Consider the following 27,978-nt stretch of genomic DNA (forward strand, 5'->3'; position numbering starts at 1 on the left):
CTGCAATGAGTTTCCTGGATAATCAAGATGCCTCCTGGGTGCCTCCATCCTTTCCACATTGTCATTTAATACAGTGCATTTTTTTTTTATTATAGCTACTTTAACAATTTTTTTTTTGTCTCACACAACTGGCAGATGGTTAATCAGTGACAAAACTGCATTTGAAGGAGCACTAATACAATAACAGAAATATATCTAGAACAGTGAGATAAAAAGATGGACTGAAATACAGAGCTGGAGTTAGTACGCGGTCAGCCTCACCTGGCATAAACACTGAACGCGGGGGGAACAGCTAGCTTGGCTTGGTCCAAAGTTTTAAAAAAAAAAAAAAGACTTGAAAGCTCATAAGTAAATTAGTATAATTTACTCAGTCTCATTAGTTTAACTTTTACAAAACATGAAAAAACAGCAATTATTATGGTGTTTTCAAAAATGTTGAGCTATTCCATGAATCATCCCTTTTAAATTAAGAACTTTAATTTATTTATTTATTCAATAAGGCTTTTTTTTGGCCAGATGTCCACCGTTGCTGTGTCAATCAATGTCTGACTCACACTACTATTTCTCCCTGTTTTCTCTCTGTTGGACTGATTTATAGGTTTTATTATACATTTTACTGAAATAATAATATTTATTTAATAAGATTTATTAATTCATGTTTTTATTGTTATACTTTATTACCGAATGTCATTCCCATACCCCACACTACAATATATTTATAAGATTTGAAACTATATCATGTTGATATGTTATACTGTTTATTTCATCACACACTATAATATATTTCTAATATATTTTCATGTTTAACATACCAACACTTTTTAACATAACCTAATCTACTTATAGTCTGGTGTATGCTGTTTACATATTTTACACTGCAGTTGACAATGCTGCTATTAATCAAATCACACCACTTTAACTTTCACCTTGTAAATTTGTCTTTTATGGCCATTGGATAGTTTCTGTTTTTTACTAATAATCTTATTTTAGTTTCACATACTTGTTATTTATTTTTTTACTTTATTTATCTGTACTTATATTTGTCCTTGTGCTGTTGCAACAAGTTAATTTCTCCTTTGGGGATCAACAAACACTGATCTTTATCGATAGATAGATACTTTATTAATTCTTCACAGGAAATTACATGTGTTATGGCAGTTCATTCACAGCTAACCACACACAACCACACATTATATAAAAGCACATTTGTAATTATCCATTGGAAAAACAAAAACTCTTCAAAATAAATACTAAATAATAAATACTAAAAAAAAGGAACCTCAATTCTAGAAAGAAATATCCAACATCCAGTAACAAATACTGTGTAGTGTATAACATTTCAGCATATAAATCTTATTCTTCTTAATCTTCTAAATCTTATTTTTTATGTCTTGTTTTTATCTTTATTATTTATTTATTTATTTATTTATTTATTTATTTATTTATTTATTTATTTATTTATTTATTTATTTCCTCTGTAACTTTAATGTAAAAATAGCCCCCTCTCGCGGTCACTTTATCTCCAGGACATCCCCCCTTTAAAATCTGGCTCACTTTCACTCCGACTTTGGACCAATAACAACAGAGCCCTCATTCAACCTTTTTTTTCCGGAAGCAGTCTGAAGTCCAGCACTCCTTAGACAGATAATAAATCTCCTGGATATTTAACATTTATGCAGATGTACCTGCAGATGTCACCTGGCTTGCAGTCCGCCGAGCGCAGGTGAGTTGTTGTTACTGCTAACGTTAGCCTGTTAGCCGTTAGCTTAGGTGTATGCACATTAACTAATGTAACGTAGCTCTCGGCTCACAGTGTGGCTACACTTTGGCAGCTTACGATAAATAAGTGTTTGTAAAACTGAAGTAATGTGTTCAGCGTAACTTCCATAACATTGTGGTTAAGTTTTTCGTGTGTTAGTTTGCAGTGTTGCCGATGTTTTAAGGTAACATCCGCAAACGGACATATTTGGGTCAGCTAGCTTAGCACAGCAGTCAACGGTCAGCATTTCCTCTGACAGCAGAGAGCAGTTTTACACCGCTAATGAACATAACTTAAAATTAAATAATTCCTGTTAACTTACGATTGTAACAGCAGTATTGGGGAGCAACTAGTTGCATTAAATTACACAATAAATGTATTTTTAATCAGTTATTGAGGGAAAAAATTGGTTAAATTACAGTTACCAATTAAAATGTGGGTGATTACAAAGCGTTTAAATACAGGCATACAGGGTTCCCGCGGATCCATAAAAAAAGTCTTAAAATGTATTCAATTAATTAATCTATGGATAAGGCCTTAATTGGTATTAAAAACGTCTTAAATCAACCATTCAAAAGTCTTAAGAATACAAAGACATGGGAAGTTGGACATTTTTTTTCTGAAATTGCATTGTAACATTTCAAAATTATGGGTAAAATCTTTATTTATTTATTTAGTTAGTTAGTTATTTTTTGAATAATTTACCGAACCCCTCATCTTAAACTCTCCATGATGGGTATTAAAGCTACGGAAGCCCAAATACAAAGTGAGAAACACAAAATCAAAATCATTTATTCTGTCGCTTTACTTTTTTTTTTTTTGCTCTGCAAGTATTCCTTCTTTTGGCATATTTTTGGACAATGCGGGTCAGCAAAGCTGTTGAGACAAATTTAAGCGCGGCATTTATTCACCATTCAGAAAAAGAGGTTGTACTTCAACAAAGGGGTTCTCAGTGGAGTGCTAAACCCAAATCCTATGTGGTTATATCTAAATATTGAAAAGGTTGCACATATCAAGTCTTCAAGTCAAGGAGGATAAAATACTCACATTTCACCTATTTATTTGGCTAACATCACTGGATCATACAGCAGTATGCACTCATGTTTTTAGGTCTTTTCGGATTTATTGCCCTGTTTAAAATGTTTGTTAGAAAAGTAATAAAAATAATTTAAATTTGAAATGGGCCATTATGCATCATGGCTACTTTTACTTTTTGTACTTTAGGTGTATTTAAATGTATTTTACATTTTTGTATTGCTACTTTTATTCAGCTAAAAGCCCTGAATACTTCTTCCGCCACTGATCATCCGCAGTGGGTAGCTTTTTAAGTGAATCCAACAGGGAAAAGGCAAGAAAGTTACACCTTCCTTACAATTAAAGTGCTCCTCCCTCCCCTCACTTCACTGTTTAGGTCAGTATGTCATGTTAAGTGCCAGACATAGAGTATATGCAGTATATTACGCACATGAATAGTATTCCATTAAGCGCATCATGCTCTCGTTGTTGAAGAATATAATTGTAGTGGCTTGAGCAGTTCCCAGTAGATCTCTCCCCCAGAGCTGAAATGAAAATTATGCCCTTTCCACTAACGAGCTTTCTAACTGACCTCCACTGAAGAAATGGTCTCCGACCCTTTTGAATCTTCAAACACTACTTCCCAAATTATATGTCTAGCAGGTTTAGGAGTTCTTGAAAATATCCCTCCACCTCCAGGCAGTAATCACACTCAAGATCAGTGTGTCGCTACACCTGCTGAGCACAGGAGGGTCAGCGATCTGCCTCCTCATCCTGAGTCACCAAAAGGATTTTTTGTACTTCCTGACACACGTCAATAAGCTTCTCCTGCACTGGAGCCTTTCAGCTCACACCTCTCTGTTGAATTCTCTTCAACTCAGACAGGTTTAAAAGAGCCTTCTTTCCCAGCTGGACAGCTTCACTAAACATTCATTACCACCAGCAGGTTCTTGGTTGCTGCAGTAATTTAAAAAGAAAAAAAAGGCCTTGTGTTGACAATAGAATATTCCAAAAACACAACACTGACATATTAATTTCAAGGTCCAAAACGAACTGTTTTGCTTAACAGTCAGGGTGGCGAGTAGATGAAAAAAAAATTCACCAGCCAATTTTTTTACCAGCCAAAAATAATAAATTGCTTTTGACTATTGGAATTTTGTTTTTTTTGGTACTTACCTTGTCAATCAATATTAATTATGAATTTTATCATAGTGTGCTGTATAAATGGTAGTAGTGTATGCTGAAATATGAATTAAACCATTTCAACAGTAAAGGGTAACGTATAAATTAAAATAAAATTATAAATTAATTAATAAATTCAGTGGTATTCATCTTAAGTGCAAAATAATTATTTATTAGGGTTTTTAATTTATCTGTTTTTTAAGTTACAAAGACAGTATAATAAAAAAAACTGGGCGAGGGGAGAGCCAGGATACAGCATGTTAGAGAGGGAGTGGAGGGGGTCTGCAGGGTCTGTGCCCACTGTGACTGTCCTGTAGATTTTTCACATTTGCATACAAGCGCCACACCTCACAGCATGAAGATATACCTACAGCAAACCACAGCTTTCTCCAACACCTGTATGAAGTTCCTATTTTTCTACCAGCCAGATTGGCAGGTGGTCTTAATGATTTATTTGCCAAAGACTAAATTAACTCACATTTGGCAAGTGGCGAATGTTAATCTGGGGCTCTGATTAACACTGCATAAGGTTGTGGTTAATGAGCCAACAAGCCCAGACTTATCCCTGTTTTTAAACAATTGTCATCCTTCTCAGGGTTTTCAATTTTGATTGATGCTGTCCAGAACAGCTATAAACAGCTGTGCCTTAAGATTTGGTCGGACAACACATACCACAAACTAGTTTGTATCATGCAGGGATGTATAAACTTTTTCAATGGGGTCCAGATAAAATAAAGTGAACTCTCTGGGTGCCAGCTGCTTCTCATGTCATGCATGTTATAAAATAAAAAAAAAAAATTTTTCACCTTGTAGAGAAAAAACGTTTCAACTTTCCACCGCTCCTTAAAACAGCCCTTGCTGTCGACTTCAATCGTCTTTCCTGTGGGTGTCTGCTACCTAGCAGGGGACGTTTGCTATTTGGTCACCGTTCGTTTGCTTGTATACCGTCTGTTTATAAAAACACATTAGTTCAGCCTGCGTAGTTCCTAGCTGAACAGAAATATTTTTTTTTGCTTGATTAACCAGTTATGTGTGGCAAACCACATAGTATATTTTGAACAACAGGGCCATAATTGGTCCCTGGGCCAGACTTTGGACATGCCATGTTTTGTGCATACTAATAACTGTAGCCTGTTTCTGGCCATCTCATCAACTTTAAGTCCAAAAATATGTCCAAAATTGCTCTCTATGCTGGTCTCCACCAACTTCTGATGTAGCTAGGAGGCTATATTGGCAGAAATAGAATACCATTATACAGTGGAATATAAAAATTCAAGTGTATTAGTGTGTAATCACCTGAAGCTAAGAATCGTTGTGTTTGCGTTGCCTTAGAATAAGCTGCTCATATCTACATAAGGAGCAGGTCCTCTTCAACAGAGGTCGGCATGTTGTTCTGTAGTAGCCTAGAATGAACAAACTAAACACTGGCATAAAGAAAGCATTTGTTTTTGGTCTTCGATTAAGGACCTTTCTAAGTAATGGCAGAGTTGTAATTTACACTCATATTGATCTAAACATATTCCGACCTCAGTGACACAAATCAGTCTTCCCCATGATCTATCAAAGTGGGCCAGCTGCTGAGCCTTTTGGAAAGTGCAAACTAGATTTTACTGCACGTGTTGTACCCATATGATATGACATAATATGAGATCATGGCTTTTCCTCTTTTAAGCTCCTCGCTATAGAGAGGGCCATTTGTGTTTTTGCGTCGGCCTTTCCTTGAATAATAATTATATATCTATAAAATGGAAAACAGATAAGTGACCACCACTACTTTTCAGAGCCCAAGGTGATGTCTTCAAATAGCACGTCTTACTTTATCAACAGTCAAAAACCCCCAAAGTAATAAAATTACAATAATCTAAAATGGCACGTCCTGGCAGTGTAGGGGTTGGGGCACTGACCATTTGCCGCAATGCCTACAGTTCCTGTCATCTCTCTACTGTCGGCTATCTACTATAGCCAAAAAAAAGCCCCCTACCAGAATAATTAGAATAAAGACAATGATATAAAAGAGTTGAGTTTTACTCTCATTTTACAGGATAAAAAAAAAACAAAGAACAACCTCACAACACCACAAACAATTTTTTGATTGCTAAATTACGATCAACGATCAACCAATGTCAACCAATTTTTTTTTCCATTTTCTTTGATTCATTGACTAAAAGTTACAGTAATATCAGACAAGCACTCACCAACAACTGGACTCATCTACACATTTCCATGTCCTTGAACTCCAAGAGAAGAGCACAAAAAGGTGATGGCTAAAACCACTGGGCTGAAAACAACATTTTTGTGTGTTGCAGGCTCCCTTTTCCAAGTTAATGGTGAAGAGAGTCCAGTGAGGGCCTGGATTTGACCGATCGACCCACAGAGGTACAGTACAGGTCGGGTACTGTCGAAGGCTAATGGCTCGCCATGTCACACCAGGTAAAGCCTGCTGAAAAATTTTGAAATGTACCAAAACGAAATATCACTTCACGCACAGAATATTGGAAAAATGGAATTGTGCTGAAGAGAGGGCAAGTGGGACTGCGAGTGTGTGTGTTAGGGCAAGTGTGTAGGTGTGTATGAGTGAGTGAGCGCATAGAGGAGCTGATCCTATCAGACTCTTGTCAGGTCCTGTTGGGTTTTTCTATATAAACCTGTGAGCAAGGAGACTTGTGCTGCACTTACACTTTTTTTAACCCCCCTCCTGTCCATATGTCTCTCGCTCACTCACTCACTCACTCTCACACACACACTCACACTCTCACACACACACAAACACACTGTCAGTCTCTTCCTGTTTTCCTCTGTCTTTCTACATTTCCCCCTTTCTCACATCATTAGTCTCCCCATGTCTCTCCTTGCTCTCTCCCTGGAGCTCAGTGAGGATTTAGGCCTCCTCTCCTCCTAGACTCACCTACATCCTTTCATCCTGTTCCCTCCTCTCATCCTCCTCCTCCTCACTCCCCTCTCCCTTCTTTTCTTCTCTCTTCTCTCTCTCTCCCCCCCTCCTTGCTTAACCTGCTTCCTGAGCCCAAAAAATAAACCCACACACAAGCAAACACACACTGACACATTACACACTGTGCACACGCATACAGAATCAAGCCCAAACCCATCTGCAGCCAGCAGCACAACATCTAATCCTTATGCTTGGGGAAGAGGGGGGGCTTGCAGTCATTCCTGCTCTCTTTCTGCCCCACCATTCATTTTCTTTTCTCTTCTTCAATCATTTTTCTCCATCCTTAAATGCGTGCCCAGCATCCCACTGGTAGGTGCTGCTTTTGAGGACGCACTAGAACAGCTTCCTCTTTTCTTTTTTTGGACCTTTCTTGTCTAGTCCAGTGGTCGTCACTCGCATGCCACAAAGACACAAGCAAACCACAAAAGCCAATTTCACTCTTCGGCACACCTTCTAGTAAAAAAAGTGAAATAAGCCGGTGTAGTATTACATCGGGATGAAAACCTGAAGCCTGTAAGCTGTGCGTGGCACATGACCGAAAGCCGCTGGTCTTGAAGTGATGATGCGTGTGATGCTGCTGTCCTGCTGTGCTGGACGCTGCTGCCGCCCTGTGGCCGCCCGCTTGAACCGCACCACCCCCAATAATGACCATTTGATTTTTTAGAGGAGTTGCATCACGACCCTCCCTCACACACCACCACCATCACCACCACCTCTACCTCCCCTATCCATCCACCCCCACCACCACCATCACCACCACAACCCCTCCTCTCTGGGTTGGATAAATATTGCTGGAAGATATATAACGTGTTGCTATGGTGATCAGCTCGTGGGTTTTTTTTTTTCATGGCATTTGTGGAAGACAGGGACATGCTGGTGCACAGGGAGCTCTGAAGATGTGGTGTGTGTGTGTGTGTATGTGTGTGTGTGTGTGTGTGTGTGAGTGTGTAAGCATATTTATGTTTGAGAGAGAAAAGGATGGAGGGATGGGAGGAGTGGGGTGGGGGGTCTCTTTGAAGAGTAGCAACATTCACAAAAACACAGCAGACCCAAAAATAGGAGACAATCTCTTAGACCTTGTGTTTTCATGCACGCCACGCACCGCTCACCTACCGTAGCCTATGTGCACAAAACTAAAAGCCCTGATGAGCAGCCATCTCTCGGGAGTGTTTAACCTCTCTTCCTCCTCCTCTCCTCCTTCCCTGTCTCCTCCACCACCTCTCCATCTCCCACCGCCGCCACCCCTGCTCTCCGGCTGCTCTATCTCTCTGGGGACACATTCTCAGTCTGCCTGATTGGCTTCTGTTTATGTGCATGTGCTAATGTGTTTGTGTGTATGTGAACGCATAAGCATGCTCTCCTCTATCAATTAGCGCAAGCTGGTGCAGCAATTAACATTATCCATTGTGTTTACGTCAACGCACATCCGCACATGCACACGAGGGATAACTAGTGCATCATTGATCGCCAGCTGTCTGCCGTTGAAGACTCCCTAATGGTCAAGCCCACACAGACGCACAATTGCTATGACGGAATGGACATTTGTGTGTCTGTGTGTGTGTGTGTGTGTGTGTGTGTGTGTGTGTGTGTGTGTGTGTGTGTGTGTGTGTGTGTCAGTAATGGTTCACAAGACACACCACCAACTCTTTCAGACCAGACGGCATCCTAGGAGACACCTATATGTGTGTGTTTATGAGAGTGCGTGTGAGCAGATACCAGCGCAGCCCAGATGGCCAACTTCGAGGGGTTTTCTGGAACATTCAGACACTTGTTGCTTCTCGTCATGTCTCTCTCTCTCTCCCTCTCTCTCTCACACACACACACACACACACACATGCACAGTGCCTCTTTTGAAGTGTGAAACAGCTTGCGGTCAGCTCTGCTCCTCTTCCATGGTTCCATCAAATAGCAGCCTTTAGAGCCTTCAGATACATGATGAAACAAAAACAACCGTGCAGTGTTAGCAGAGGAAAGCAAGAACAGATATTCTCGCTGGATGTGGTGGATAGGACAGCGTAGATCTTTCTCCTCCTCTGCAGTGATGGGCTGGAAGAGTCAGGAGATCAAGTACTTGGACGATCCTTTAAAAAGTTGACACAAAGGTGCTGTTGACCTGGTAGCTTTCCTGTAGATCATCAAAGGCTGTGTCGCCTCCTCTGTTTGTGTCTTAAGGTGTGGTGGTTCTTTGGCAGTGATTTAGTTACGATAAACAGCAGTGCCTAGTTTCCAAGAGCTGTTGTGTGTGCTGGCATTGACGCCAAACCGGCTGTCAGATCAGAGATAAACATGGAACCAAATACCTGAAAGGACTTCTGCTATTAAAGGGGGAACACAATTTTTCTGCCTATTGTAGTGACTGTAGAGAAGTTAATTGAGGGCGAGAAGGGGTCAGAAAGGGGGAGCGTATTATAATTTGTATTTAGGCTGAAGGGGGGGTAGTCTCAATTTTTGGGGAGAGTAAGACAGGGGCTTTTTCTCTCACCTATCATATATTTTATTTCTGTGCCCTGTGCTGAGTTCATGTGCCCAATTTCTAATCTCACTTCTTCTCTGCACATCAGTGGCTGTATTAATGTTGCATTAAGATATTGAGGTTTAAAGTTGAGTGTAACATTTTAAATTCATTATTCAGGTGCCCAGGTAGAGTGCATACTATTAAGTTTATGTCCTTAACACAAAAGCCTTGTATAAGGCCGGCCCAGGGCCCTCTCCTGCATGTTCTCCCCTCTCTCCCCTGTCATATCTCTCTGTCACTATCAATAACACATGAAAAATGCCAAAATATCTTTTAATTATTGATGCTTTGCCTCTTCTAGTAAACAATGGTTAAACAAATATGCATGTATTATTTTTAAATATTGACAATGGCCTCATGGGGGTTTAAATAAAATAATGTTCAGCCCTCCTCTTCACCTTGATAAAATACATATAGTCCTTTATAACCTGAAAAATTGCTTTTTATCAGCCACCTCAGATGGCTTCTACATCTACAAAGATTTCACAATGCTCTGAATTTAATCTTTTAATATTAAAAAAAAAAAGTTGGCAAGCATACAAGCTGGTTGATTTTTGGACAATTCCTAAATTAAATTATAATATATGCAAATGTTAATTTGAGAGACTTTGACTCAGAACTGCTAAGTTATAGCCAGTGAAAATGATCATGTTACCTGAGTGCATTTCACAGGTGAAATGCACTCAAAATTTGTAGTAATGATGCAAGTTGAGATATACATGCATCATCCACATTTTGACAAAAAGGACCAGCAAACAAAAATTTGGCATTCTAGTTACAATAGCTTGCAATATCAAAAAACAAATGAATAACTTATTACATAGTGATCCTGTAGGCTTTAAACATGGATAGACATTGGATGAAATTTGTAGGAGTGTTAAAAAAGAAGTGTGAAAAATATCTGTGTAGGTGGAAACTGTTGTGGCCTACTTGGACAAATAGGTGTGGAAAAAGAAAAATAATTTTTCTTTAAGGCCTTGTGGTTAGGATGGTTTTGGCGCTCACCTAATCAAAAGTCCCTTCTGGGTTGTGTTAAGAACTTTTTGATATATCCTTTTCACTAACAGGCACACAAACAGGACTGAAAGTGCAGTCTTCTTGGAAAGAGGTCATAAGATTTCTAAACAGTCTCGATACCCTTGTCACTCCAAGTCTGTCCTAATCACATTCATTTATTTAGTGTTAAAAGATGCTATTGCCCTAGAAAGTACATAGCCAACTAAAACTACTTATCAGTGTAACTACAAGTAATGCACCAAGTCATCTCAAATGACACCTAAAATGCTGTTTTTATGGGTTTTTTTCTAAATAATTTTGTCATTACAGTTTGTGTCTTGGTATCCTATATATGTCCTATTAGGTTCTTTCACTATGTTTCCTTATTGGATATATATATATATATATATATATATATATATATATATATATATATATATATATATATATATATATATATATATATATATTACTGCTATTTGTTTAAATGGAAAAGTACTAATCAAAATTGTATGTGCACATTCAAATTTTTTCCATCCTGCTTTTAACAAAGCGTTTCAGGTCAGTGTGTTTGTCAGAAGAGAAAAAGAGGACAAAAAGATTAAGCAGAACAGAGTGGACTGCATTGCCCCCAAGTGTTCGCAATGTTGAACTGCACAATTGTCTCAAAATTAGTTTGAAGTTTGTTGACAGGCTGCTTTCACAGAACTCAAATAGAGCAATACAGTAACAAACTGACAGATACAACCACTACGGTCTCCTTTCAGTAGATTCTTTATTCCTTTGCCCTTGGCGACTGACGACAGAATAACTGAATATCAAGTTCTGTCGAGGAAATAAAGAGATTATTAAGGAATTGGCGTTTGTTAACTGAACAGGCACTGTGAATGATAATAGCTGAAACTCTCAGGTTTTTCCACTTCATTGCACCTTTTTATGCCTTTTGAGACTGGCCCGAGGTAATTCATAGAATATCACTTTTGAGAGGAAAGATTATCCTGCACAGAAATAAGACCTTGCCAAGCAGGCTGTGCGAAGAGTCAGTAAAACACCGAATCCAACTCGTAGAAAACTCAAAAGAGAAACGCTTGTATCTTCTTTAATGTCAGAATAGTTATTGTACATGGACATCCCAATGGATTTGCACTTCTTTTTACAATATGTACCACATATAACAGCACCTACATGTTATTTACACACATTACACAAGATTGTATCACAAAGCAGTGTGTGAAATTGGCAAAACAAGTGTCCAAAGCTTTGCTGAGCCATCACACCCAATAATCCGGGAATTGGCTAAGCAAAATCAAATGTCACAGCCGTCGGCCCCAACTAGTTCACAGGTAACTGTCCCCTGGGATTTTCTAGGTTTAAAGCTGAAATCACAAGTGAAAGTGTCGTGACTCTTAAATATGAGACAAAATGATGACAACTCACAAGTTAATGTCCTCATCAAAGGCCCAAATGTAAACAATGTACTAATTTACAAGCTTTCTGCTCTTAATGCAAAAATGCAACAACCAGTAATTGGACAAATGTGTTCCGATGTGAAAGGGAAACAGTGGATAGTTGGATCACTTGTAAACATGACAACAACTATGAACAGTGTGATTGGAAACTTGCAAATAATGCAGGATGGGTACTTGAACAAATCTTTTTTGGAAACACCTCTTGCTTGTTCCACTACTCCAAGTGTCAGCTAATTCTGACAGTAATGATAGTCGCCATTGTCTGTGTAAATTGGACTGACCTGCTTTGTGATAAAACCCTGGTTTGAGCTGCAAAGAAAAAAAAAAGAATAGGATGAATTTAAGTAGGAAATAATTCGGTCAAGTGGGTGCTGGATTTGCTAGAACCCCGCATCCACAAGCACACATACAAACACTCACGCGCACACACACACACACCCACACTCACTGTTGCACAACAACCAGAGATACTGTAGCAGCTTTCTCAAAGGCAAAGACAAGTACAACACAGTAAGTGGCAGTTCTGCTGTCAGATACGCAAACACACAGAGCAGCAGCAGAATGAGATACACACGCTGACAAGCATTTTTAGTCGAGCCACACAGCGAGGAGGTGGTTCAGCCTCCCGAGGAGCCGGGTTTCAGTCCAGTCTGGTTTGGCCAGCACTCCACAGAGGAGGAGGAGGAGGAAGTATGCTTGAGGAATGAGGGGAAGAGAACTGCAAACAGTAGGCATCAGCCAGTTTCATCTGATTATCGGATGTGAAGCACAAAGGAGCCCGGCCAAATAACAATGTCTAAACGCAACATTCTGCACTTTAAGGATTTCAAGTGTGATGTGTGCTCGCTTCTCTATCAGATCTACTCGGGGCAACAAACAGGAAAAACATTTTCTGGGGGGGAAAAAACTACTGCAGAGAGGATGTGTGAGACAACGGGGGGGGGTGGTGAAAGAAAAAATGAAGAAGGGAATATATGTGTGGATTGGTAATAGTTAAGTTTCTTTATTTGTAGCATCGCAACTAAGATGAAAAGGAGGAAGATTTCAATGGTCGGCCAAGGCATCAGTCCTCATCATCTGTCCAGTCGGCCACCAAGGAGAGGACAGACGAGGGATTAGTGGTGTCGGAAAAGTTCAGAGCATCCTGTTACGTTTATGAGTAGGTGAGTCTGTGATGACATCACTACAGGGGGCAGGGCCTCGTTTGCGATTGGCTGTGGAATCCAAATGGAGCGCCATCTCCTCAGCAATGAAGGTGTTGAGGTCCACATCATGAAGACCATTCCTACGACGACCGAGGGACTGGGCAGGATGCGTTGGGGAACCAGGAGGACCAGAACGCACAGAAATGCTTGCCATGGCACCGCTAAGGCCTGGAGTGAAGAAAAAAAAAGAAAGTATGAAGCCACAGCAACCTTCAGCGTCTCATTCTTATAACACAACAGCCTCCTGCTGAACATGGCATTTTGACCTACCATGCAGTGCTATGGCCTCTCTGAAAGGCTGCAGGTCAGTCTCGACAGAGCTGCCCGTCTCTGGGGGCGATGGTCGGCTTGCAGACACCATGGAAACTCTTGGTGGGGCACGAGCTGTCCGGGGAGGTGGAACTTTGCCACACAGGAAGCTGATGAGGTCCTCACGCCTGATGGTTCTTCTGCGTTTCTTAACCCATGCAATCACATCCTTATTCCTACGCTGGTGGCCCAAGTGGATGCCCAGGTCATAACTCCGCTGGCGGGCCTCCATACTCTCTGGTGACACACAAAGACAAATATTTTTATTACATCTGGACACTACAAACAAAGTGAATCTAAACCAATCTCATTTAAATACAGTAATTCCAGCAACTAAAAAAGAAAGCGAAAAACAAGAGGAGTAATAGGAGTTACTTGCCTTTATACAGGTTAGTGACAGCTGTGGCTGCGTTCTGAAAGGGCACCCAGAGAGAGAGGCCCTGCTGCTGACATACTCGATCTGTTAATTAAATTCACATAGTGAGTCATATTGTCATAACTTTCCAATGACAGATTGTTGTCACTTTTGCTACATAAACTCCAGAGTCCCTTTCTCAAGCTCAAGTTTCTTTTATGGAGTTCAAGCCTCAACAGTAAGAAAATACAGATGTGCTGTGCAGATGTGATGTGTGTCCCAAAAAGGAAACTAACTAGGATGACCACTAGGATGGTCATTTTCAAAATCATATTTAATCTAATGCCTGCCTTAACACAGCCTTACCTACCTACACGTAAAATAATTGTATTGGTCTTGTGAAAAGCATTGATCAAACAAAACATATTTGTTGAAAAGCAAAACAACTTATGCATAAAACAACAGAACAACTCCAGCCAAGGATTGACTTAGCCACAAAAATACAACAGAAACTTGGGGCCTGTGCAGTTCTCCACTGCAAGCTATTCTTTCACAGTTGAAATCTTGACTGCAAATCCTTACATCTAAAATCTGCAGGAGCTGTCTATAGGGTTTTCTCTACAAATGACTCACTGATGTTAACTTCTGTGTAGCTGCAGCTGTGTTTCAGTCTGAACATACAGTGTGTGTGTGTGTGTGTGTGTGTGTGTGTGTGGGGGGGGCTTGGAAGCAAAAGCATTTTGCCAAGCAGGATTTCTGGACTAAGTGGGGGATAATGACTGCACTTGACAAGTAGTCAAGAGCCTGTCTGGCAATTTTGTGAACAAAGCCACCTAGAAGAATAATTTCACTCCCACTGAAATAACTTAATGGTCAAATCTAACGCAACCATGATGTCACAGATTTAAATATAGACGTTTTAAATGGAGGCCCACGATTATTTCCCGTTTCAGTATGTGCTAACTGCAGAAGCTGACAAGTTTTTTTTTCCAAAGCAACACCATGTATGCGTTATGTTACCATACTATGCAAAACGAGAATTAAGAAATTGTTTACTTTAATCCTATCGCCATTTTGTTCTGGATGTTGTATTTACAACAATGCAGTCGTCAGCAAAAGGACCTTGGGATTGTGTGTTGGAATAAAATGACATTGTGCCGTTACTTTCAAATTCCACCATACCACTGCGACAATTAATTAACTATCGTTGTGTTACACCATCAACAAACGAGTTGTTTTCAGTCGGCAAACTCCTCCCTGTGTATCGCCATTTTGACGAGCTAGGTAACTGTTAACGGGTGGACAAAAACATTTTAGTGTGAGCCATGTTGAGCTCAACCTGGTCGAATAAATGTACTTAAACTGTGATAACACACACACCGCTGAGTTGGCCGGTGGTTTGGGAGCCAATTAGCTCGACTACTTGTCAATGCGCTTAGCGGTGGAGGACCTCTGACAGCACAGGCCACTGTGAGACAGACTCAGCCCTGTTGTCCCACTCTCTGACACGGTGACCGGCTGTTAGCAGCTGCTAGCGTGTTAGCTTCCCTCGGCTAACAACGGAACGGGGTCACGATATCGACGAGAGAAGCATAGAATAACCGAATTTATTCGTAATTTAAATAATATGCATTCTAGTTTCACCTAACAACAATGAAAACAAACATAGCAGTGAATAGCTATTAATGTTAGCCTAGCCGGTGCCCTTTGTGTCTCTCTCCGCTAGCTGGATTAGCTTTCATTAGCATTAGCTCTGACAGTTAGCTAGCTTGACTTGAACTTCGGTATCGTTGGTACAGACCTTTGTAGAGCTGTGCTACCGCGGTGGCCGAGTTTTGAAAAAGGTGCCACAGTTTCTGTTGGCTTTGCTCCGTCTCCTCCTCGTTTGGATCATCCCTTTCGGCCTCTGCTAGGCACTGCCGTTCCCATTTGGAGAACCAGTGTTCGGGGCCGTGCTCTTGGATCTCCGATTCTCCCTCCTCCTTCTTCTCCTCCATAGCTAACGTTAGGCGTTAGCTAGTAGTTTACGAGCTAGCCTTCGTGTTAAATATAGGATCGATTGATTTCCGGGGACACTTAACCGTCTATTCCTTTGTATTCTATAAGCGAAACCCTTATGATCAATAGAAAAGAAGAAAAACGATCGCTGTTAAAGTAGCATTGTTAACATGTTTAGTTCCGCCCGTACGCCCAGTGTAAAACACACCAAACTAAAGAGCACGATGACAACACCTAAGAATTTCTGACGATGGCCACGCCCCCTTTGTCGTTATGCAAAAAAATGATTGGCTGTAGAGAATTTTCTGGGCGGGTCTCTGTGCTTAACACGAAGCCTGATTGGACAATGGCAAAAAAGAGAAAAGGTCAGAGAAAACCAAAGTTGATCCTACCCAGGAGAGCCTCTCAAGCCTGCCGCACAGCATTCTGTACGGCAGGGGGCAGCCTGGCCATGATAATGTGGACCACAACAATATACGGTCCTCCATATGTTTACACCGTCTACTGTTAGTGTGCTTTTGGTTTGAGGCTGCTTTTCATTGTTAAGGCAACCCCTTAGTTTCAGTTTACACTATCCTTGATACTGGAGACCAGTGACAATTACAGGATCATGGGGATTTTTTTATTGTTATTTTTTACTTCTTAATTATTATATTGCTTTATGTTTGTGTACAGTGTGTGTGTGTGTGTGTGTGTGTGTGTGTGTGTGTGTGTGAGTAAAGGTATATATATGTATTTGTGTGTGTGTGTTTTATTTTATTTATTTCCAGTGATCTATTTTTCAAGGGAGGAATAAAGGATTATCCTATATATTATATGGTTTTATTGTCATGTAGGTTTGCACATACAATATGATATATATATATATATATATATATATATATATATATATATATATATTATGAATATAATATGGGGGGTGTATAAGAAATGTGTAAGAATATGCCAGAAGAGGAAGAGATGTACAGTACAGAGCCACTATAGTATCTCAGCTGGTAAAGAGTCATCAAGTTATGAAATGATTCAGTAATTTCAGCATTTGTGTTTCTTAAAATTAGTGGCCATAGCAGTCCAGTTACGGTTGTAGGAGCCAAACCCCTGAGCAGAGAGTATACCACTTATAACTACAGCTTTTTATTTGTGAGAGTAATGAGAATGAGAATCTGTTATTACCTCTTTCAAAAGCATAAAATGCAAACTTAAGTATGTATGTGTATACACACATAAAAGTTTACATACTATGGAAGTTATTTACATTTCATCTTTTCTGTATGCTGCTTTAATCAGGATGATACAGCAGGAACATGCACAGATAGACCCCAGGTCTGTCCCCCAGGATCTGCCCTTTTGACCTCCGACTAGATAAGTGCCCTTTTGCATAATATTTTTTTCTCTATTTCCTTTTCATAATTTCATATACTTTTTTTTTTTTTTAATGTGGTCCATGGCATCATTACTGAATTAAAAGCATTTGTAAAGTTAGTGAAACATGTACTAGTGTACTAATGTATTAACATTTTTAATATTATTAATGATTGGGAGAGGGGTTTCAATTTTTAGCTCAAAAAAAAATGTCTGTTCATGGCATTGGCCTATAGAACCTGAAATTAATTTTGTTATAACAGTTTGGCTTGGGCATTTTCCTATTTTAATATAACAAAACCAGGCCCATAAAAGTAAAAAGTTGATCATGATTACAAATAAGCAGGTATTGACAAGGCATAGATAACACTTGCACTATGTGAGCATCACTAAACATCGTGTAAACTTTGTCATCCATAATCATCAACTATTATCAGATGGCTTATGACTCTTCCTGGGTGTTACATGTTCAGTGGCATGTCTTTTTGACAACAGCCATGAGCGAAGGGTCTAAATATCAAAGAAGTCCAAAGGTCAGATACATTTATGACAGAAACTTACTGATTACATGCTCGCTCACCTGTCTCTTCCTCTCTCTTTCTCTCTGTGTCAGACTGTACTGTTCTCTCTTCAAACGTCCTTTTCAGACAAATTTTCTTGTTGGCAGTTTTACTATTTTAAAGATGTCTAAGGCAGAGAAAAATGTTTGGAGTGTTGAAGACTATTTCCAGGAACGAGGGCCAACGGTCACATTCAGCAACTTGCACTACAGTGTTCAAGAGACGAGGTTCTGCTGCAAGAGAGGTCCAGAAAAACACATCCTCAACGATGTAAGGTAGGACCTGAAATGATCTGTGAGTGTGTACATCTATACAGACACCTACACACTGCACGGTATATAATGATTGCAATATCACTCGGTGGTGACTAACTGTAAGTTAACATGCCAGGGCCACCTGTGTGACACAACGCTCCAGGTGCTTCTGTTCTGCTTTTTCCATTTTTTTATACAAATACTGTATGCATAGTGGTTGCTGTACATCAGACAATACGTAAATTATGAGATCAAGTGTTTATTTAATTGAACCTGTATGTCAGTTTGAAATACATTTTATAGGCACTTAGTCATTCTGTTCATCTGGGTATTGTTTTGTTGAGGAAAGATGAAATGAAAATAGAAAATGTGGAAACAAAGTCATGGTATCAGATTCCACAACAGATGGGATGTATTTACATTGTACCTCAGTATTTTTGCACAGTTTTGTTATCAGAGCTTTTAGCCAGGGTCATTCAAGTATAATGACATCAATGAAGCCCCAGATTTTACAGAGATTTCAGTAAGTTTGTACAGTAAGTACAACTGTACTTACTGTTGTGCAGCTAATATTCAAAATAGACCAAGAAAGATGGTTTTCTGACTTCCATCCATAATGTTGTATGTTGGAGCCTGGATCTGATGACAAAGATAATCTGTCTCTGGATTACAAGGTGGTACCACTGAAGTTCATGACAAAATATTAAAACAATAATGCCACCATTCATGCACAAAATGTTTTCAGGAGTAATTTTTAAGTGTAGCCTAATGAAAATTTAATTTGTTTATTATAGACTTTATTGCAGGAGTGCAGCCGATAATATAAAAAGCAGAAAAATAAATAAAGAGAGAATAATAGTGAACAGAAGGAGTTTAAAAAAGAGGCATTCTAGGAGGCATGCCATATCTACATACTTACAGTCATAGACATATTCTTCAATACTCTTTAATTATGATCCTAATATGTAGCCCATTACTCTTTTTCTTAAATGCTGTTTACATTTATCTTTCAATTATTAAATTAAGGTGGAGTAGGTCTTAACTCGTTCGTCATTGTTATCTTAAAGTGTTCTCTTTAAATAAATTAACTTAATTTTCTGATTGGTTGTTGCAGTGGCATTATGAGACCTGGGATGAATGCCATTATGGGCGCCACTGGAAGTGGTAAAACATCGTAAGAAACATGTTCATATAAATGCAAACATACAGGCACTGTCTCACACACATGCACACCCTTACCCACACGAGTATTCTTTGCTTTATTGTTAGACTTTTGGACGTGATCGCAGGAAGAAAAGACCCAGCTGGACTGAAGCAAGGAAAAGTGCTGGTGGATGGCAAAGCCGTCACGTCTGACCTCAGGCTCAGCTCTGCCTATGTGGTCCAGGTACACAATACAAACACACACACGCACACATTCTTAGACATCATTATACTTTGGGGCTCCTCTGAGTATATTGTGCCCACATCACTCCTGTGTTTCTAGGATGATATCCTAATGGGCACTCTGTCTGTGAGGGAGAACCTCCTGTTCAGCGCCAACCTGCGTCTCAACCCTCAACATCACTCCACCAAGGATAAAAAAAGCAGAGTAGATGCCATCATACAAGACCTTGGCCTAACAGACTGCGCAGACACTAAGGTACAGTTCCACACACACAAGCTAATAACTGCCCAACAAGCATTTTACTGCAGTGTTGGAAAGACAGTTTACTAAAAGTGCTTTATTAGAGAAAATTGATTTTTATCATGTTTTTATCCCTACCCTTATAAGAGAAGAGTTTCTAATGTCACACTTTTATGGGCTGCGTACCTTTTTTTCTATGTAATGGTTTACTTCAACTGTAGCAAAGTCTATGAAAGTGTATTTTTTAAAAGTAAAAATAAAATTAAAACAGGCCAATAGCCTACATTATTGACAGACTAGTTTTGTGTTTTGTTTTTTTAAATATTATTTTATGGTCTTTTTGCCTTTTTTAGATAAGACAGCTTCAGTGTGAAAGCGGGAGAGAGAGAGGGGATGACATGCAGCAAAGGGCCGAGGTTGAAATCAAACCTGTGGCTGCTGCAGCTAGGACATAGCCTCTGTACGTGGGGTACCCGCTCTACCCTCTGAGCTACTGGGCACCCTGACACATTTGTTTTGTTAATGTGGAACATGTGTATTTGTCCTCCCAATAAAAAACATCTAAGTAGCAGAGGTCTTTTACTTTGACACAATAAAAGAAAAAACATCACGGGAATACAGGAAAATTAAGTTTTTGATGCTCAAAATTTTGGGAGGACCCCAAAACTCCCTCTTTAATTTGTTGCACCCTCAATGTTGAAACAACCTACGCCCTAGTTGAGGAGAGTGTTTAGTATTCTTGCTGTTCATCTCAGCACCCAAGTGTTTTTTTTTCTATGTGTGTGTTTTGTGTGCATGTGCAGATAGGAACAGAGTTTCTGCGTGGCGTATCTGGAGGTGAAAGGAAGAGGTGTAGCATTGGGATGGAGCTCATCACCTCTCCCTCTCTGCTGTTTCTGGATGAACCGACCACCGGACTGGATTCGAACACTGCAAACTGCATCATTGGTCTACTGCACAAGTACAACACAATAACTCATTAATCTCACATTAGGCAACACATATACATAAAATATAGTGGCAACTGAAACACACAATGCTGAAGAGGATGAGGGGAAACTGTGGCCATCGCACTATTGGCTGTCAGCTTTATTTCTGATATCCTGCAAATCAGCAGCATCTTCACCATTTACTGCTGTCTTTGTATTTTTTTCTGTAACAATATGGATTCGAACAAATTTCCTTATGTGTGCCCAGGCTGTCCAGAAGAGGTAAGACTGTGATCTTCTCCATCCACCAACCACGCTACTCCATCTTCAGACAGTTTGACCACCTGACTTTGATGCACAAAGGGGAGGTGGTGTACGCAGGAGCAGCACCCAATGCACTGGGATATTTCACAAACCTTGGTACACGTGTTTGCTTGTTAACAATGAAACATAGTATGAACATCTAAAAGAGTAGTATGTAGTAGTATGAAGAGTATGAATGTATGGATGTATTTGTGTACAGGCATATGTATAGTTTTATGTTTTTATGATATGCCGTCATTATTAAATATATTACTGTTTTTTTAATTAATATAAATTCTTCTTCTATGAATGCTAATAAACTCAAATGTGTAGGAACTTGAATATAATAGAATATATGATTAATTTTCTGTTATAGAGAAGGATATTGCTTGACAGTCAGTTATTTCAATTTAGCCATTGTTTTAGATTCTAATATTTATACATAATATTCTACTAAATTCATGTGAATTGAAAAATAAACTAGTTGTCTAGATACCCTAAATAGCCTGTAAGAAATTGTTTGTTTTAATACAGACACTTATTATGATGTATTCTTATGTGTCTGTGTGTTTTTGCACAGGCTACCAAATTGAGTCCTTCGACAACCCTGCTGATTTCTTCATGGACATCACAAACGGAGAGGCAAAGTCAACATTAGAATCACAGACTGCAGGTACACACACACACAAACACACAGTTTCCAACAGATGCTCAATGTATGTTTTTTGGTGGTTTGTGTGTAAGAATGTGTCTGTGTGTCTTGTTGAAAAGTGTAAGTTTGAAAGGTAGACAATGAAATATTAGAATACCAAAACCTGCATAGCTAAAATAATCTTTACTTGTTTTTTTTTTACTCTAAGAATTAGATTTAGTTCATGTCTGTACAATAAGTATGACACTAGAGTCGGGCGGTGATTAGCTTAGCTCAGCATAACTCCTGGAAGGAGGGCTGTTGAGTTTTAACTATTCCTCAAGGAACATCAGCTGGCTGCAAGTTGCTTATCTGGAATCTTGGCTGTTTGCCTTGTAACTTTAAAGTGACGACAGTAGACCGAATTATGGTGACACTGTGCCAACAACAATAATACCATCTGGGTAGACAACTGTCATGTGCTTTGAATTGCAGATATGTTAAATTGGTAAACTTGTTTTATTTCTTTTGTCATTTTCAGCGCTTAATGTAATGTGTAAAGATTTAAACTTGAACACGATGGTCCAACCTTTCTTATGTTTTCTGTGCTTATATACTGTAAAAACGGATTTTGGCTACCTAAAGAATACACCTAAAAATCTCTTTAAAAAAAAAAATCTTTAAAAATAGCTTCAGTTCACTGTTGGCAAAGGCTGTATGGCATTGCGGTGAAGCAGTAAAAATATGATAGATATAGCATACACTTGTACTGATATTGATCTTTTTAGGTGAGTAAAAATTGAGCAAGTGTTTTTTTAGGTAAAGCATTTAATTTTCTTAAAGTGTCAAACTTTTCCTTTAATAACCCGATTTATATTTTTTGTTAAGATCATATCATGTTTTTTTCAGATCATGTTTTTATCTTGCAAATCTCCAAAGCCTGAGAAGAGTAAATGCTGCCATTAAAAAAGATGTTTATATTGCTGGATTTTCTCTATTTTTACAGTCGAGCTTAAAAACTCATTGGCAGCCAAGTATCGCCAGTCCCAACTGTGCCATGATGTGCTTGCGGAGTTGGACCATATGAACCAGATCATTGCTGAAGGGCCCAAAGGTCAAGACGAGGCAGCCGACTATGCTACCTCTTTCCTTTATCAGGCAAGCCAAGTTCGCAATTTAGAAACACACTAAAAATGTTTGAAAAGAGCATGTTTCTTACACCTAAAACTATATGAGATAATTATCCATTTTAGGAAATTAAAGTTCAGTTGTGATTCATTTTGTGATTAACCAAAGGAGTTTATGTTACATCGCAGTTCAGAGTTTAGTGACTGTGCCAGCCAGCTGTGAAGTCAGTGCCCGCTGAATGAACCCTGTTTATAACTGTCATCATGTCCATAAAAAACAATCTTTGTCTGGCTGTGTGTGCGTGTGTGTGTGTGTGTGTGTGTGTGTGTGCGTGTGTGTGTGTGTGTGTGTGTGTGTGTGTGTGTGTGTGTGTGTTTCAGATGCGAGTGGTGTGTGGCAGAACGGTACTGAACATTCTGAGGAACCCGCAGACCTCTTACGCCCAGTTGGCTCTCAACATTTTCTTTGCCATTCTGGTGGGACTCATTTACTACCAGATGCCTTTAACGCTGCCTGAGGCATTACAGAACAGGTACAGTACACGTAACCTGTAGCATAGCAGACAACCTAGTTAAAACACAATGTATCTGCTCTGTTCTATTGTGTTATAAATATGTCACCTTTCCTCAGCCCATCTCAAGGCCAAAATGAAATGCTATTCTTTCTTGTGTTGTGTGTTTTCATTGCACATTAGTGCATGTTGTAGACCCAAAAGTGTTGTTTTGCACTATTTATAAATATGCAAAATATTGGCTTGAGCTCTCAAGGCAAAAAGGACAAAAATGTATTTAAAAATACTGTGAAAGCAGTCAGGTACGATAGCTGAATTCAATTTGAAATATAGTAAATAGTAAGATAAGAAACTAAGATAGAATTGTTGGAGGAAATCTGAGGTCTCAAGAGGGTTATTTTATAAAAGGCGTTCAATATTTCACAGTTATTTAGCAGTTAAAAATATGCCTTTCAGCCATTCACGCCACCTTTGGGTTTTTTCTTATACGTGTTGGCAAGTAGTCACGTTTAATGTAGACAAGTAAAGTCGCATGACGCATCCTTTTCAGCAGAGGAAACTTTTTAGCCATTGTAAATCACACAATATCAGGGCAAAACTGCAATAAACACATAAAAATATTACAAAACTAGAACATCACAGAACAACACAACAAAACATATTTGTCTGCAGTACACACAGACAAGATGGCCCTTGACTTTTTTTGAAGGATCCCGATGTTTAAAAAAGAAGAGACAATTGCAGACAAGAGACAAGTTAAATTCCCCAGTCTAACTTGGGTATGATGTTGCTTTTAATGTATATATAAAAACAACTCTCTTTGTAAGATTCTTTTAATCTGTCTCGACCCCTTATTGAGTTTTCTGTATGATCTATACCTGATTTCTTTCATGAATTACATGTCATGGAGCCTTCAGTTTGCACTTTCTCCCACATCCACATGGACAAGAAACCACAATGTCAAGATGAGCAAACAACTTTTATGATGCCTTTATATAGGGGTATTGTGAAAAAACCAAGGCCAGGGTGACATTTTCTGCTTAACTATTCATCAGATTAACGGATTATCTAATAACCCTCTCTCTCTCACTCTGGACGACAGGAGCGGGGCGTTCTTCTTCCTTATCATCAACATGGTGTTTGGGAATCTCTCTGCTGTTGAACTCTTTATCAATGAAAGGGCAATCTTCATGTGAGTGAAAGATAAAGGTCATGTGTGTGTTTGCGTGTTTAACTGCACCTGCATGCTATAGGTACACGACTACGAAGATGTTCAATGCCCAGATAGATTAATGTGGATCACACTTCTCCTTTTAATGCTGTTTAAAGGATAAGGCTGGTGTTATTCTTTATTTTTATTAATGTGAACAAATCCTGTACTGAGACTAAACAAATAATGTGTTTTCTGTATGTGGCACTCAGCCCCAAGCAGCATTTTTTTACATTAAAAACAATTGAACATAAGGGTAAAAATGGAAAGGCAAAAGCCATCTGGTGTACATTCCAAAAGAAGAAAAAAACAATCAAAAACAGGAAGAAATGTAATAATTTAAAATCTATTATAGAATAATGCAATATCTTTATTTGTTTTTTTTTTTTTACTGTTATTGTTTGTAAGCGTAGTTGTTTATTTGTGTTGATTTCTCAAACAACTTTTTCCTGTGTGTATTAAATACATTAAATATGAACAATACTAATAGGAGAAGCTTGGGGAAGTGCTGAGTGTGCTTGGTCTGGCACTACTTTTAACTCTGCCGCAGTGTTTATATTTATGTGTTTTTTGATGCAGTCACGAGAACTCCAGTGGCTATTACCGCACGTCTGTCTACTTCCTGTCCAAGATCTTTGCTGATCTCATTCCCAACCGCATCATCCCCATCTTTGTGTTTTCAGCCATCGCCTACTATATGATGGGTAAGTCTCACACATACAAGTACATACTGTACACATTCACTATATTGTATCATGCAGATGGAGAGACTGCCCTGATGCTGAAAAGGACAGGTTCTGTTTTATTCTCATTGAAATGACTATTGTATATGACCTGCTAACTTTTGGACTGCAGAGATCTCAAAATTCAACAAGTGCCTTTGTCATTTTCCCCCAATATAATTTGAAAAGTAAAAGCAGTAGAGCAGTACTAAATATCTCAAAGCTTCGATGTTTCATTCTGAAGCAACATTCAAATGTTGTGCAGCTTTTCTTTATTTTTTGCACGTCTGTTGATTCTGTTTAAACCCAGCATTTCTGCACAGCTGCAGACATGGCAAGCTTTACCTGTGAGTGCTCCACAACAGGAGCATACAGCAGAGAGTAGAATTTTAGCGCCACACACAGGAAGTCCTACTGAAAGCGAGTCTTAGCGCACAGGCCTAAAGACTGGGCCTGGACTACTGGCAAGCATGTTAGCTAGCTGCTGTTTCCTTAGTGTTGGTGGTGCTGGTGGTGATAACGCAAAACAGCTGTGATATTATCTGTTGTCCCCGCTGCCTAGTGAGCTCCCATGCTGAAAACGTGCTGCGTTATGTTAGCAGAAGGTCTACCTGACAGGGCAGTTTAGCAGCATTCTCACAACACCATAAATAAATGCATTCATTAAAGAAGGTTTAATTTTAAAAAAAAAAACACTTTTTCCTAACATACAGCAATTTACTCAGATATACTTTGAGCAACAACAATATTCATGGAGCCTATGGAGGTGCGCAAAGTTTCCTAAAACTAGAAACAAAGTTCTCGTCACATCAAGATAGTAATCAGCATAACCTTTATAATCAAATGAATAACTTTATTCATATTTCTGATTTTTTCATGAGTATTGTTAGGGTATTGACCTCATAAAATGTGACAACAGACATTTGAAGCTTCATTCGTAAACCTTAACAGAAGCTCCAAGTGTAAAAATAAGGACATTCAGTGCAGCCCTAAAACGCAGCAAATTATGTAGTGGATAAAGAAACAGTCCATAATTCTTTCTGCACTGGCTTAGCTTCCTCCCAAGGACATTCAAGTTTGAGAGATAAAATCTAGATGACAGGGAGCTGCCTGATAACAGTTTTGTACGTCTTCCTAATTCATGCTCTGCTGTTGATCTCTCTTTGTCTGGAACCTTTCATTTGACCTTTCAGCCACGTCTGACCCGATCAGAGGGAACCTGCTCAAAGCAAGATTAAAATGTCCATTCTTATACTCATATCTGTCTTCCTGTTTACATGTATCCACCACGTTCTCAGGACTGAAGCCTGCCTTTGAGGCCTTCATATGTTTCGCCCTGACCATGTCTCTGGTCAGTCTGGCAGGAGTAGGTCTGGCCTTCCTCGTCTCAGCTAGCGTATCTTCATTCGCCATGGCTAACATCCTCATTGCCCTACCCTTCGTCTTTATGATGGTGAGACGCTGAGACACACACATTAAATATTCATGACTGAGATCATGATGTGGACTGTTAAAGATATATGACAGACTGTTGTATTATCTCTCTCTCTTAAGGTCTTTGGTGGTTATCTTGTCAATCTCAATGCCATGCTGAGCTGGCTCTCTTGGCTGAAATGGATCAGTATCTTCAGATATGGACTGAATGTAAGACATGGAAAGTAGGCAGAGTGGGAGCAGAGAGGTGTGGTTGTGAGAGTGACTTTAGTGGATTGAATTTAATCTGTTTTTATCTGTCGTGGAGATGTTTTTCAGCCCAATCTCTTTGTCCCTCACAGGCTGCATTCATCAACGAGTTCACAGGCCAGTTTTTCTACAGCAACAACATCAGGTGAGTGCTGAGAGATAATGTAACCACTCCTCAAAGTGCACACACACACACACACACACACACACACACACACGCACACACGCACGCACATACACACTAACACACTGAGCCTCTCTGTCTGTGCTGCAGTATCCCAGGGGAGCTGTTCCTGAAAGAACAGGACATGGACTACTCTGTGTGGGGCTTCTGGCAGAACCAGGTGGCTCTGTTGGGAATCATATTGGTCTGCATGATCCTGGCGTATGTACAGCTGCGACGAATCAACCGCTGGAAATGATGCCCGTCCATCTGTTAATGTACTCATCAGCCGTGTAATGTGTCTTCAGATTTTATCTTATTTATTTTAACAGGCCTCAATGAAATACAGACATTCATTTTGGGGGAAAAAAGAAAATATGATTTCTATTATTATTCAAAATCAAAACATTGGTTAACCATTACACATGGTATCTCTCTCTGTCTGTCACTCACTCACGCTCTCACAGATAAACACACGTGTCGTAACATTTGACTCCCAGGTGGATAAGCTGCCACTAAGCACACTTAGTCTGTGCACGAGGGAATGTACCGCAACCGCCAAGTCAGCGTCTAAGTCCTTACAAAGCTACTTACAGTGACTGACACAACATCAAGCCGCAGTAAGAAAAGATATATAGAGTATTCTATATATTATGGTATATTATTGGGGAATAGTTTAGTTTAAAAATTCACCTTTTTCCATGTAAAAATAATGGTCAATGCAAAAAGCTATTCCCTTTATTTGTTGCCTAACAGCAAAGGAATTGTCATTTTATTTTCAGTGTAATATACCTTTTTTGTTACAAAAATTATGTTGTTATGTTGAATTAAGTTTTTAAAAAATTACACTGATAACTTATCATGAGGTACAGTCATAAAACCATGTAAAACTTGATTACAGGGCATGGAAAAGATTCACACATGGCAGAAAAGCATTCAAAAAAACCCTGGTTTTAAGGTTTGAAGATCATCTTATTCCTCTCTGTCTGACTGTTTCACATCTAGCATATTCTGTATCATGCTTCAGCTCTTTATTGAAGCTATATATTTACATCAAATGAAATCTTCAACCCCCAGAACTCGGGATTTTTATGGCTGTAGCATTGCATTAAAAGGAAAAAGTCTAGATGTCTTTGCGTCATT

At 39.2% G+C, this 27,978-nt stretch overlaps 2 protein-coding genes across 3 annotated transcripts; one reads left to right on the forward strand and one right to left on the reverse strand.

Moving 5' to 3' along the window:
* The first annotated feature begins 1,568 nt into the window (after positions 1-1,568).
* abcg2b (ATP-binding cassette, sub-family G (WHITE), member 2b) lies at positions 1,569-27,961 on the forward strand. Of its 2 annotated transcripts, XM_088075828.1 has the most exons (18): positions 1,569-1,723; positions 6,262-6,385; positions 17,040-17,075; positions 17,728-17,949; positions 19,043-19,102; positions 19,198-19,315; positions 19,415-19,570; positions 20,359-20,516; positions 20,753-20,904; positions 21,368-21,460; positions 22,425-22,576; positions 22,927-23,078; positions 24,160-24,249; positions 24,847-24,971; positions 26,288-26,442; positions 26,544-26,633; positions 26,765-26,817; positions 26,947-27,961. In XM_088075828.1, exons 3-18 carry the CDS (start codon positions 17,041-17,043, stop codon positions 27,092-27,094), a joined length of 1,959 nt encoding a protein of 652 aa, XP_087931954.1. In that variant the 5' UTR covers positions 1,569-1,723; positions 6,262-6,385; position 17,040; the 3' UTR covers positions 27,095-27,961. The 2 variants fall into 2 exon arrangements, with proteins under 2 accessions (XP_087931954.1, XP_042341288.2); XM_042485354.2 differs by having other exon boundaries at positions 17,040-17,949.
* On the reverse strand, positions 11,500-16,003 carry hapstr1b (HUWE1 associated protein modifying stress responses b). The gene is made up of 4 exons (XM_042485686.2): positions 15,556-16,003; positions 13,779-13,859; positions 13,361-13,636; positions 11,500-13,258 (listed from the first exon to the last, which is right to left on the reverse strand). The coding sequence occupies exons 1-4, from the start codon at positions 15,749-15,751 to the stop codon at positions 13,020-13,022; spliced, it is 792 nt and encodes a 263-aa protein (XP_042341620.1). The 5' UTR covers positions 15,752-16,003; the 3' UTR covers positions 11,500-13,019.
* Positions 27,962-27,978: the final 17 nt, after the last annotated feature.

This window comes from Plectropomus leopardus, chromosome 3, assembly GCF_026936395.1.
Source record: "Plectropomus leopardus strain MGB_pleo_1.0 chromosome 3, ASM2693639v1, whole genome shotgun sequence".
Taxonomy (NCBI): Eukaryota; Metazoa; Chordata; class Actinopteri; order Perciformes; family Serranidae; genus Plectropomus; species Plectropomus leopardus.